General features: G+C 37.9%; 1 protein-coding gene across 1 annotated transcript; it reads left to right on the top strand.

The window, feature by feature from the left end:
* Window positions 1-899: 899 nt before the first annotated feature.
* LOC117417453 (vesicle-associated membrane protein 2-like) lies at window positions 900-13,711 on the top strand. Its single transcript, XM_034029614.3, has 5 exons — window positions 900-1,018; window positions 7,635-7,761; window positions 9,523-9,681; window positions 9,992-10,043; window positions 11,726-13,711. Coding segments are annotated over exons 1-5 (357 nt in total). The 5' UTR covers window positions 900-1,016; the 3' UTR covers window positions 11,743-13,711.
* Window positions 13,712-14,318: the final 607 nt, after the last annotated feature.

The following is a 14,318-nucleotide window of genomic DNA, read 5'->3' as shown; positions in this document are numbered from 1 at the left end:
TCGCCCTGGATAAGGCTGTCTGCTAATAAATACATCATAATGATCAAAGCTGGATATCATTGATGGTCCTACACCTTATAGACCATTTCAGGGCAGGTATTTACTCCCACCCTATATATATATATATATATATATATATATATATATATATATATATATATATATATATATATAAAATCATTGAGGTCCTATGAAAATGCCTGTAGTCTCCAGAAAACCACCTACCCTATCATAAACAACTGTCACGCAGACGTCACCGCGTAAATGAATACCCACGTAAGTGTAGCTCGATGTATATAGAGCTTTCAAAGCAACTGTACAGGTTGAGGATTAGCAGAAGCAATCGTGTTGTATGAATGAGAGTAACCCACACATCCGGTGCTGTGAAATGCGTTTGCTTGGATTTTAAAGTAAATGTAATACAGCTATTAATAATTCTACCAGAGCATTTGAGCAGAAGGTTATTAACCATTAAAGGCGGATTTCACCGACCCTCGTTTAGCCACGCTTGGACTAGTTTATATTAAGTACCGTTAGGTTGGTGGTAACTGGGGTGGTGCAAGCGTTTTTATTTATCTTTCTCAAAAATGACTCCCTGCCCCAGCAATTCGGAAAACAAAGACACAGAAACTTAAAATATAGCTAAACATGCACCTGACCTAAAATTAATTATTTTTTTCATACAATTACACATTTTTTTTGTTTCATTTGTTGACATTATATGTTCTTTACGTCAATAATATACACTATACATTTTCTCGTCCCGTTTGCTATTACATGTCTTTGCCGTAGGTGCATTTATTTTTTGTAGCATAATCATTTTAAGGGCGGTGTAACAGGTTGAAATCTGTATTTGTAAACTCCGACACCATTTTCGTCCGCTACAGCTGAAAAGTACCCGGATGTCGAGGACGTCACTGGTTTTACAGTATTCAAAAGCCATCTTTGTTAGCTGCTGCAGCAGAGCGAGAGTTGTTTTGCTGTGTAACAGGCGGCGTCAAACTATCTAAGAAGCGATGTAAGTACAGATCAGTTGCTTAGAACACGAAAACGCGTTAAAGCATGTGGGATAACGTTATGATAACTTTAACTGCTTGATACAAACACGAAGTAGGCGTGATGCGAATTTGGGTTGCTGTTCTTAAGTGATGGTGCTGAATCAAACAGGTAACGCCGCGAGGTGACTTGAAAAATGTAGTGGGCTGGAACAATTGTATTATAATTGCAAATGTGATCGTTTAAGTCTGAATAATAGTCTGTTAAGTGATTTTATCTTTATTTATTTTATTGTTTATTTTATTTTATTGCACATGCGGTTTAAAAAGTTCAATAAGTAACATTTTAACTTGTTGCGAGGGGGTGGGGTAGCATAACCGTGAGATGCAGAATAATTGCCCATTTTTAGCTGGATACATTTAATTGACAGCACGTCGAGATTTTGGATAACACCCTTATTTATTGAGTGTGTTTACTTCTATTGTCCCCAAAGAAAAGCAAAAAGTGGTGTGACGCTGACGCATGCGTGCGCGCCAAATAGTACTAATAGGGGGTGCTGTGTGGGTATAAGTATTGCGATTTTTATTTCTTCTGCGCAATTTTTAGCTTTGTTTTTCTAGTCCTCGCTCACAGTCGTTTCAGGAGCAAAAATTTACTGACCGAAGTATGTTAAAGAGTCACTTAATGTTGCCATGGATGTTTAGTCTAGAGAAAGAACTAAACATCCACCCTACATATCTGATACATGCTGTGTTGCTGTCGTCTGATACCCCTACGCAGTACAGTTGTCTAAAGCATCACTTTTGCAAAAATACATATTTTTAAGTTTAAAACAATCATAAGCATATGGAACAGTAGTGTTGCATGTGAAGGCTGTGTTATTGTGTTGTATAGATCTGTGGAGAACTGGAAACCAAGCATGTGGTTCTGAGGGATCTTTACTTGCATGTGCATTGTCCCTCCAACCCATCTTATTACACACAGCAATGAGATGGAATTGAGATCTGGCAATTGAGCTCTGCCATGTATAACTCTCTTATAGCTCTGTCTGTTCCACATGTGTGTGCTTGGTGACCCTTTTGTGTGTTGGTCAGCACCCCCACCCCAGCTGCCTGTTCCTGATTTTTATATATATATATATATATATATATATATATATATATATATATATATATATATATATATATTGTATTCTAATGAAGCTTGCTACAGGCATTCCTTTTCTCAAGGTAGCTCAGAATCTTCAAGGTTACTAATTGTCTGAGCCAATGAAAGTTCAAGGTACTGATTGCCTGAGCCAATGATTGTCTGAAAGCTTTATTCTCGCCCGAGTTGATTGAACTTTTCACAAACTGTGACTATATAGGAGTCCCTGTGTGATTTGCTAATGAATGCTTTTGTCTGGTTTCCATTAAATTAAGAGTAGACATTTATGTACCTTGTGCTATTTTGCATCCTGTGGACGTGCAAGGAGTTCTGTTTTTTCAGCTGCACTGATACCTATGTTACATGCTCAATCACAATTCCAGACCGCAATGGGGAGTTTCCATGTGTGTTCTAATTTTACTCCAGACATTGTGCTCGAGCCAAAAGAAAAAAGGCCCCGTACATTTCAGGTTTATTTTCAACCACAAGCCTGATCCTGTCGAGCTGCTCTCCCGAACGTGCAGGCGCATCGCCACTTCACGTGTAAATAACCACGCAAGGAAACTCCCCCAGTGTAGCCTGAGGATGTTTAATGCATTAACAGAGGTGGGATATATGACATGCATTGATTGCAAAAAAATAATGGTTTCAAATATAACTTCTTAGATTCACTAAATCTATGCACTTGCTCAATAGAAGTCATTAACATGTAGTGCTTCACCTGAAAGTCCATTGGTGACTCATATTTTTGGAATGAGTTTGTGTAAACGTTATGTCTGTTTACATCAAAAGCATTGAAAAAAATCTGATGTTTCAGAACTATTGGTCTGTCAAAAACAAGATGTACAGTATTAGCATAAAAGCAAATCAAATCTCTTCTAATATTTATGAAGATTTACTTTAATAAATTAAATACACATTCTGTTGGGTCATGAAAATGCCATTTTAAATCTGAAGAGAGTTCAGCTGCATTGTATGCATTTTTCTTAATAGGTGTTAAAGCATGCTGTGAAATTTACTGAAGAGCATATATTTTCTCTTTTTTGATTGCTGTTGTAATTTGTGTGAAGCAAGAACATTTGCAGTCTGACCACGAGCAGTAACCAAAGCTGCCTTATTTAATGACTGATGACTCATCCCTGAATTCATCAGCTGGGTTTATCAATAGTTCTATAAATAAATCAGGAAGCCACATACTGAGAGACATGTTGACAAGCTCTGATGAGGAATAAAAAGCGGATTCCAGTGTATTCGGTGAGATACAATGCGCAAATATAACCAGATTAGTATCTGGATTCATTCATTCATATATAGAATACATTAGGACGACATCATTTAATGTATATAAATTATACAAGTGGAGGCACTACTTACATTGTATTTATCTATATCTTCAGAACAACCTGTCTGATTTTGTTCTAAATATACTTATTTGTAAGAAATGATTAAGGTTCTCAGAACATTACCCTTGGTGCTCTGCTGATAAATCATACCTGGCTTGTGATTGGTTACTATAGGCTATATCTAGTGGACTTTTCATTTGAATTTGATCAAACCATGACTTCAAAAGCACCCAATCAAAAACAGGTTTTACCCTCTAAATTTGATCCAACAATAATTGACCATACTATGCACAGGATAAGGGTCCTACCACAGAGGAAACCATTCCGGGCCCTTTTCTGTCTAGATCTTTGTGTCTGAATGTTTGCTTAAGATTATACAAAGTTTCTTTTATAGCACTCAAGTAGTTTATCAAAGGGGGCATGTCTGTAGGCAGGAATTGTATCTAGCAGTTCCCGTTACAGTACATACAGGACTATGGATTCGAAAGCTACAGCCCCACACCCACCCCACACCCCCATGTGACATTCATGCACCATATAATACAGAAATTATTAGGAGACAGTAAAAAAAGCAGATAAAAAAATGTATTTAATTAAACCATATTTATGTGATTGTAGAATTGTTTCAATTCATGTCCATTGTTTTTCACAGTCATGCACGGCATAGACAGATTTGAACAAAATGACTTCCTTAAAGCAATTGGGCAATACAATAAAAAATGTAAAACGGACATTAATTGTCTGTGCAGATATGCAGAACATTAACCTTCAGAGATATTGAATTGCTAGTGATTGAGAAACCCAGGGATGGTACTACGTTGATTGCATCGTGAAGATAACCCATTTATGTATTTACAAATCACATGCAGCCTTTTACATAGTTTCTCCCCCTATATGGAGCATATATAAGGTTTTTATAAGACAGCATTTGGGTTTTTCAAAAGTAATTGAAAATTGAGTGCAGGTTTATTCAGTGATAAGATTATACACCTTTGATCTGGAGATGTGTTGATAGTTCCAAGCATCTTTAGGAAAATGTGTGAAAACTGCAGAAGAGGTGGCAGCGTTGAGTTATTATATTTTTGTTGTCAGATCTTCTCTGCAGAAACCAAGAACAAATATGTTTGTTGGCTAATAGATTTCTCTATCTCAATGAAAATTTACTGTGGTTGCACAGTAATTTATTAGGAAAACATGTCAAGTTGCCCTTTAAATCCATGGATGTACTCAATAACCTGGGAAAAAATGTATGATGTCACCGCAACCTTCATTGTAAATTTTTTAAGATGAATCAACGTTGAGGTCACTGTCAGCTAGTTCCAAAGAACACAATTGGAATTGCAGCAATAAGAATGTGAAACTCATTAACAGTACAATGTTTTTTTCTGGTTCATACAATGGGGACCCTTTTACTTATGTCACACTTTCATTCTCTACAATAACCGTTTGTTTTTTGTTTGCTTTCAACCTTCACCAGACTTTTATCATACAATTCTACCCTCCAATAAAAAGAATATTTATTCATTCATTAAATAGTGAATCAAATGTTGAATTAAATGTTAAAGGCACAACATTTTGCATTGGGTTGTGTCTTTTCAAAAAAGAATATGATTACCACTTTGAAGTATAAGAGCTTTCTCATTCTGTGACAGGCAGCTGTGGGGGAGGTGAGTGGGCTATGTATGTTGGCCTGTGTTGCTGTGCAAAGGGAAACGGTCTCCCAGTGATTCACAGGGGACCCCTACAACCCACACAGCATGGCTGGAAACGCCCAGGCTGGAATCCTTTGTGGAACTTATTAATAACTGCAGGTTCCAATGATGGTTTTCTTTTCCTGATGACACTGAATGCGGAGAAGGCTAACTGAATTAGCTGCTGTTTTGCTACACCTGTTGAGCACACTACACTGCTCCCTGTTAGCAAAGTGGCTCTTTATATCATTGTTTATTAGGTGCCATGGGCATGGCTTTTACTGACCTCTTAATGACATTAAATTAACCCTTCTATTATTAGTAAAAGACAGGGACAGGGCAGAGGCCCTGCACATTAAAATATGTGTTTCTGTGGCTGGCAGCCATCTTGCCTGAGAAGGGGAACAGCCTGGAGCCAGGATGACCAGCCTTTGCACAGCCACATGGTTTTAAAGAAGGTAATTGGTTTGGTGTGGTGTCTTTCTTGGGAGGCTGATTGTCTGATTGAACAACCTGTGAATGCAAGGTATGCAGTTGCTGGTTGGCTGATCAATCAGTCATTTAGCCACCTGGAGAAGACACCACACCATTTATAAAGAACCAAGAAATTACAGCTTTGATTGGGGGCTGTTTTTCATTTGTTTGATTGTTTTGGCATTTTGATCATTGTGCAAAAACCGCGGAACTGCAGTCTTCCGCTTCTGATTTTACTATTTCTGCCGCTGGCCAGCCCTGACCACACAGTGAAAGCATAGGTCTCTACTCCAAATACATATCACACTGTGTGTCCAGACTGCTGGGTTATAACAAAGGAGTTCTGTGAGGGGTATTTAATAGCTGATGAAGTCGAAGGCATCTCTGCACTTGATTGACACATTACCTCCGTAGCTAACAGCAAGGCATGGAGTGAGTCATCTCCTGCACCCTTTTGGTTGCCAAGGCATCCAATAAAGGTTTTTCCAAAGTTCCGTCATGTGTTAGATTAAATCTTAATGAGTGGGATCGTTCCGTGAAACATGATTCCACATACGAACCTCGGAAAAATGAACCGGACTGCAGCCATTAACATTACTGTTCAAAAAACAGAAGTAACTGTCAAATATGAAATTACAATAAGGCAATAACACACCTGCCCTAAACGGTATGGTGACAAACAGCATTGGTAAACCTGTACAGAAGCCAGATACAGGGTGTTAAAAGATAAAGATCTTAGCTTTGCAATGGTAGGAACACTGCATGCCTCTCTCCATCAATTGTCTGTGTTTAACATCAACAGCTATTAATAACCTAAACTCGTGGGGTTCCCTTCGCACACCCCTCCTATTCCTTCTGCTGTGCTGCAGCCAGGGTATCCTGATATAGCCTGACATACACAGCTTTCGATTGGCTTGTTAACACCAGATCCAACATTTGGTTCAACAGTGTGCATCGCAGTCTATGTCGAATCTAACATGAAGATCCCCCTATAAACTTGACTGCAGCCTGCAGTGAAATTAACTGGTGACACATCCTCCTAACACAAATTTCTGTGTGCTGTCTACTTGCATTGCTAATTATACTGACATTTGCCAGCACCGGTTTCATGTGGGCGTACAATTTCTTTTTCTTGGCTTCGGAGCTGCCTGCAAATCCATCCAATTTAGCTTTGTCACGGACTGCCATTGAGCAGTAAATTGACACCTGTCCCCTCTTCTCTGGCCACTCGGACAGTTGAAAGTGGATGAGCATCAGTCGGATCAGGCCTCTTGTAGATGGCTTGCCCAGATTGAGTCAGTGAGCAGGATTTAATCCTCTCGCTAAGGCACCTGAGCTTCTGATCTGATCATTAATTCAAAGTAAATTTCTTTCATAATCCTAGAAAAAAAAAAGTTGATTCTGAGTGGGTGGAAAGCCAACTGCCTGAAAATAATTAATACCAATGTTTCATGTTTCACATGTTCACATCCTTGAGTGAGAGAGAGTGAGAGAGTGAGAGAGGGATTGGATTGGGTGCATATAAAAAGCAGTCAGAAGAACAAACAAACATTTACAAACAAGGCTGTTTGGTCCTCGTCCAATTCCTAGCACAGTAGCGTTATTACCGTAACGCCCTTCAATAAATTCCCAATCTGATGAACAAATGGATTTAAACAGCACTTGTCTATAATTGCCACTTTTAGACAGCCACTAATTCATGTTTTTTTTTCAACTCACTCTTTTGAACTCTTTTAGCAACATGATTCATTTCAGCATCACTAAAAGTTTCTCAGAAAAACATGCATTATGACTCAAATTAAACTTACTTTTGTGTACTTACAATGCCCATCAAACCTTCATTTCATCTGCCTGTTGTGATTAGCACAGTTTCATTAAATCTGTATGTGCAGGCTGGAGGGCGGAGGTGTTCTTGCAGTTGCAGAGCCATGCACTATTGATTAATCACAATGCCTCCTTGCTGTGGTTAACCTTATGTTTTCAGGTCAGCTCCAGCCCCTACACAAGGACCCCTCAGTGGGTCGGCCAATCCAGAGACTGGGGGTCCCCCCCCACCCCCTAACACCACTAGCAACCGTCGGATCCAGCAGTCCCAAGCACAGGTGGACGAGGTGAGTTCAGAGAGTGGGTTACTGTGCAAGCCATGATGCGTCTGTGTTGTAGGATAGGAACTGATGCTATTAATACATTGCAGGTATCCTGTCTGCTTCCACCCCTGGAACATCCTGGCAACAGAGGCCATTTATTGAAATGGATTTCTACCAATGTCTGACATGTAAATAAACTATAACAAAAACTAGTTTCGATTTTGAATAGAAATTCTTAAATCTCTGTTTCACGTGCAAAAAAATTAAAATCGTACCAAATGAATGCCAGCATGGGAATTAAAATAGGGAAATGTAAGAAATAATGAACACTGGTTTACAAAAGAATCAAAATGAAAAAATAGTTTGGTTTTTTTTAACCCTCATTTGAACAATGACACATGCTGTTCATTACCATTCTTGACCCCTTTTCAAAAACACATTTCAAAACCTGTTTGGCCACAGTGTACCTTTTAAGAGTGAAGGACCAGCCTCTCCTGGTGTAGTGTAGGCAGCAGGAGCCAGTGTTGATAAAAATCACACTCTGTTGATCTAACAAATGTAGTAGGAATCCAGAGGTGATGTAGAGAATCCGAAGTTATCTCCTATATAAGTTTACCATAGGATCTCTGCACTGTATTGTTGCACTTTTCCCATGATTTTTCCCTGATTATAATGCACATTTAATGCCATCATTTTTTTTAACATGCTTTACCATGGTGCTCTGTGCTGTACAATACTTACATCTGCTTTCACTGTGCTTTATTACATTTTGCCATGCTTTTACTGTGGGAAACTTTTGAAGGATGTTTCAGCCAAGTCCTGTATGCATTTGCTGAAATTGTAGCTGCATAGTTTTACCCAGTGTTTGAAGTTTAGGGTGATTTAACGACGTCATTGAGGCATAGCCATACATGCTGTGGCTGTGGCTGTAACCTGCTTTTAAACTCTTATAACTGTGTCATACGTAGCACCCCATGTGGGTCATCATTTTATGCATCATTGTTCCCTGAGAACTATGCCAGTACCAGACTTCACACAGTGTGTCAAACAGATAAGCCATAGAAAGTGTGGATATACCCTGAGGGACTTTACGCCAGCCAATTATCTATGTGTTTTGTCAGGGATGATTTATTACATTTAGTATTAGGTTAGCTATGAATATAAAAATACTAGAATAACCAAGTTTGAATACTGCAGTATTTTAAACACCCAGCAGATGGCATCCTACTCCTGTCTTCTTGAAATCTGGGACCTCAGAAAGGATCAATTATTAGATGACAGTAAAACACATGGGCTGTATAGGGAATCTCTATTAAGTTGATTCCTATGAAAGATCACATAATTACCATTATACTGCCCATGGGCCACATGTTAAACCCCGGGACCACCCCAGCCCCTGCTCTAGTTTGTAAGTCCCTCAGTTTGCCAGAGCAGCAGCCTCTTAAACCAACTCAACTCATCGGAAGCAATTGGGATGAGGCAAGATTCAGTGACTTTTATAAACTTTTATAATAGGATGTCATTTTAAATGTTTGTGAATGAAGGTTGTAGTTTATATGTGGAAAGTAGATTCTATGTCAGAAATCTGATGTTAATCGTGGATTTTCCTCCTCTGATCTTCAGTACCCTGATTCCTTTCACATGTTCATCGTATAAAGTTTTCATTATGTGTCTGTGCTGTGCAGTTGAGTCATCAGTGACTAATCCATTCCGTGTATATGGAGTATGTGTTTTGCAAGCTCCTGACTCAGTGATAGTGGAAGCTCTTTGTGGGACTGTTTGCAGGTGGTGGATGTGATGAGAATGAACATGGAGAAGGTCATGGAGAGAGACACAAAGCTCTCCGAGCTGGATGACCGCGCTGATGCTCTCCAAGCTGGGGCCTCCCAGTTCGAAACCAGTGCAGCCAAACTGAAGAGGAAGAACTGGTGGAAAAACTGTAAGGTAAGCACAGTAAAAAGATTTCTTATATTGGATGTGAAAGGCTGGATAAGCCACTGCTGGATTTTTAAAAGCATTTTACGGTAGCAGGGTACTACCTGGATTGCATCAGCACAGGATATCCACCTGAAATCCAGGGTGGAGCTTAACACGAATCAGACCCTAAACACAACAGTACTCATGGGATTATTCTACACCCCCACCCCCCTCCAAAAAAAAGAATTCAGACAATATGGTGGTACATTGCGTTATCATCATATTGTGATTTTTAATTTGTATTATTTAATAATTCATTCTTTTGTTTTTTTAACAGATGATGATCATTCTTGGAGGGGTTTGTGCAATCATTCTAATTATCATCATCAGTAAGTACATTTAATATACTCATATATATATATATATATATATATATATATATATATATATATATATATATATATATATTTTTTTTTTTTTGCAGTGCCCAAATGATTAAATATAGGACCCAATTCACAAAACTCAGGTCTCTTCTTGAGCGACCTAATTAAAGTATATTCATGATAGTTAATGATGTTATCTCTCGTCATTAATGTTTGACAGAAAGGATATTAAGTGTCTGTAGTGAGGGGATTCCACATGTTATATCTACATTTTGTTTATTTACTGGATAGATTAGGGGGTCATTTTTTTTACATAAAAAAGAAAGAAAAAAAGACTGCAGGCCCAATTTTCCACTTTCTGTGCTTGCACCTGTTTCTTATGGTCATTTCCCTCATAAATTACATGATGTTTCATATTTCAAACTTAACCCAGGACAATATTCATCATTATGTTTAACTTACCTAATTCTTGATTATTCAAAATAACACATTCATGATGTGGAGTCACTTTAAAAAATCGTTCAGATAGAACACATTATTATTATTATTATTATTATTATTATTATTATTATTATTATTATTATTATTATTATTATTATTATTACTATACCTGAATATTATATGTTTTATATAATCTGATAAGAATCTGCTCTTATTTTTTTTCACTGCTAGCAGCAAGCATTATAAATCAGTGGCTTATATAAATGTGTAACCCAGTTAAATAAAACCATATGCTTTATGTAAGCTGCTGATGGCTAAGTGGCTTGTCTGTTTGAGATCTATTGTACAAGGAAGCAGGCAGACGATTGGTCGCTATGGAACCAATAAGAGTGCAGCATTCACTGCCTGTTTTCTGTTACAGCTATTGAGTAGCTTGAATATATTAAAGGCTGTATAACACTGAGCAGGTTCGGGTCTTGTAAACAGAATCAGCACTGTTATATACACTCAGCTCACACACTTCTACCCATGTGCTCGTTTGTTATGAAGCAACACCTCCTGAAGATTCATACCTGTATGCAATTACGGTGCAACACTTTACTTACATAAACATTATTAACCTGGATTGATTCTGCTCAAGTGTAGTAACACTAAAATTCCAGTGGAGGCCTGTGTGTTATGTAAGACTTTTACACAGAAAGTGGGTTAAAATAGTTGTCTGTAGCCAGGCATTGAATGGTCTATGTATGTGTGTTTCTCAAAAGAAAACTCTTTTAACATGTATAATTTAGAAATTTCAACGACAAACATGTACAGCTGATTTACAGAGTCCGGTGAGCACCACCTTTGACATCTTTACCTAAGTTAGTCCAAGATTAGTGTCTTTCTCGATATCTATGAACGTATTAAGTTTTTTTTTTTTTTTTTTGTATTTCTGAATGTAACAGTAATGGATGATACGCTTGTAATTATGAGACCTTTTGTTGTATTATGCTGTTTAATGTATGTATGATGTTTTTTTGTTTGTTTGTTTTTACAAAAATATGTACAATTGCAGAATCGTGTTTTTAATTCAGACAGAGTGTTGCCCCTTTATATCTGGACCATGTTCAGGAGTGTGTGAATGTGTTTGACAGTTTTGCACACGAATGAGTTACCTGAAGGATTCCGTGCTGTTTTAGAACATGGAGTACTGTTATACAGCAGCTCTGCTAACTTGTCACTGTTCTGCTTCTCTTTTCAAATAGTTTATTTCTGCACCTAAAGAGGAGTGACAATGCAGAAGACCCTTGTTTTCCGGGGACCGTACCTTTTCTACATACTGACCTCTGCATACAAGTCCCATGGTTGTTTTTATTTTGCTTGTAAATAATGTGATCTGATGGAATAGCGTGGTGGTCAGCACTATTATTTAATGAGAATGATCTGTTTCAACTATACCAGCTAAATACTGCCAAGTGTTCCCTTTCCATTGCCTGTCTGTCATGTGACAAGTAGCACCCCTTCAGAATCCTCCGCTCCATTCTGTTTGCCAAGCAAAGATATTAATGGCTACAATGTTTCCAGAAGGTGACAGAAATACTGCTTTGTAATTGGAGTAGCTCTGTGTCCCGTAATGTCATTTTAAATGATCTATTCCTGATGTGAGGGGTTGTTTTAGATGTAAATTCACTGAATGTCTTTTTTTTTTTTTTTTTTTTTTTTTTTTTGGTATTGGTGGTATACGGGTTTTGTGTTTACAAGGACAGAGCATTAAAATACTAAGGGGAATTTAAACCTGTGTTTCATACTAACCATACATAGGCTCTGTCTAAAGCCTTAAAGCATATTGAAGTGTGAATAGTTTATTGAGATTGGGGCCAGTAAAATCCAGTTTGTTAAAGAAAATGCAAACTACAGTAAGTCAACAGTATATTTACAGAGAACCATATATTGTAAATTTGCTGTTTATTTTTGCCACAAATGAGTGCCAAATTGGATCTTCAGTCGAGTTTAAGTAACCCAGATTTAAATAGTCCCATTGTGCAGATTGCAAGTGCATTAGCCGTTTTTAATGGTGCAGTACATTGGGGTTGGGATTGAAAGTTGATAAACACCCAACGCACGTACTGTTCCATACTGTAGATTTCTGCCACAAGCAACATTCCACATTCTATTCTCTAGCAACTGCGGCTCTGTCTTGTAAAATAGTGCCACACTCTAGCAGTGCCTTGTATTAGTCTCACAACAAGGCTTCACAGTGCAGCGACCTGTAGCTTAAACGCCAAGTGCATTCACTAGTGATACATGTTTTTGTAAATGTGGTGGTGTTGTGCCTTACACTTCTTAGATTGTTTAATAATAAAAACGTGGCTGTCCAGTATGATGAGTACAGTCATGGGAACTACAGTATTAGTCACTGGGACTACAGTAGCTTGCCTTTGTAATCACCTGAGATATCTCTGACCCAAAACAGCATGTCAAAGCACAAATATTTAAACAATGATTCAAATCATAGCCTTCTTTTACAAAACGAACTGAGCAACGCTTCACTGACAGTGACAGCAGTTACACGCAAAGTTCAACAGTATGTAAGTGCACAGAAAATATAGAATCAGGTGCTGTGCACAATGCAAGCTGATGTTTACCCCCTCAAGGGTACCCCCAAAGGGTTTGAACTAAACAGCAAACAGCGGGATTTCTAATCTAGTTTTCCATTTAAAAAAAATGTGGCATGTGCTCAATTATTTCCACAATGTAGTTCCCATTGACTGTATTCTGCTGTCAACTCATTTGGCTAAAAGTATTTTGATACGTCTCTCACACTTTTTTAATCTTTCATAAATATTCTTGTTAGCCACAAAATGAATCTTTTATTCCTTTATTGCAACCTTTCTGTATTACCAGAGTGAATTGCCTACGTCTGTTAAGCACAAGTAGAATAAGGACACATTATATTAAGAGTATACAAAAAACAAGCATTACAACTTGTTTTCTACTGTATAAAAATGCCTTTGCCTAATTTGTGTCTTAATGGAGCTTCTTACTTGTGAAGACCAATGGTATTGTGTAAGTGCCCCTGCTGGAGGTCAGTTCAAGGTCGTTCCCGAGTCTGTAATGTTATGTTTGGACATTGCATGGAAGTACTTTGTTTATTTACTGGATGTTTTATTTATTTTTTTATGTTGCGATGGTGATCCTGTTTACAGAGTTTAATGTGCATATTAATGTGCAAATAAAAGTTTTGTTACAAAACAAAATCTGTGCCTCTGTGTTTGTATATATCATAACACTGTTCCATATACAAAGTATGAAGTGTTTCAATTTGATGGCTTTTTAATTGATGGTTTAAATAGCAAATTATAGCGAAGATACTTTGAAGGGGAGGGGGCGGGGGGTGCTGGAAGACTCTTAGATGCCCTAAAACTTCATAAATTGCACAAAAAAGAACATCATTAAGAACCATGTTAACCATTTCTTAACATTTCATGAAACTAGATACTAGAGGGAAGATACTCATTATGTTTCAAAAACTTTTCCAACCAATCAGAAAGCATTAATAATTCTTTGCTTCCTAAAACAAACAAGGCAACTTGCATTGAGCAGTCTCTTTGGTGACCTGATTTATTCATGTTTTATAGGATTTGAATATTTGCCCCTACAGTGGCCTGTGTTTCTGTAAGATCGCTGGATATTTAATTGTCTTCTGTATTTGTGCAGTAACATACTGTACGGGGGTTAGGGTTCTCCCGGTATACCCTGGGTTCCCTGATTACTCTGGTAGGATGAAAGAATGCTGTAGTTTACTTCAGCATCATTGCAGACAGAGTCCCCTAACAATGCTGCACTTGTGCCCTGATG

The sequence above is a fragment of the Acipenser ruthenus genome, chromosome 12, assembly GCF_902713425.1.
Source record: "Acipenser ruthenus chromosome 12, fAciRut3.2 maternal haplotype, whole genome shotgun sequence".
Lineage (NCBI taxonomy): Eukaryota > Metazoa > Chordata > Actinopteri > Acipenseriformes > Acipenseridae > Acipenser > Acipenser ruthenus.
Note: the sequence above shows the minus strand (reverse complement) of the source record. Positions and strands in the feature narration are given on the sequence as shown.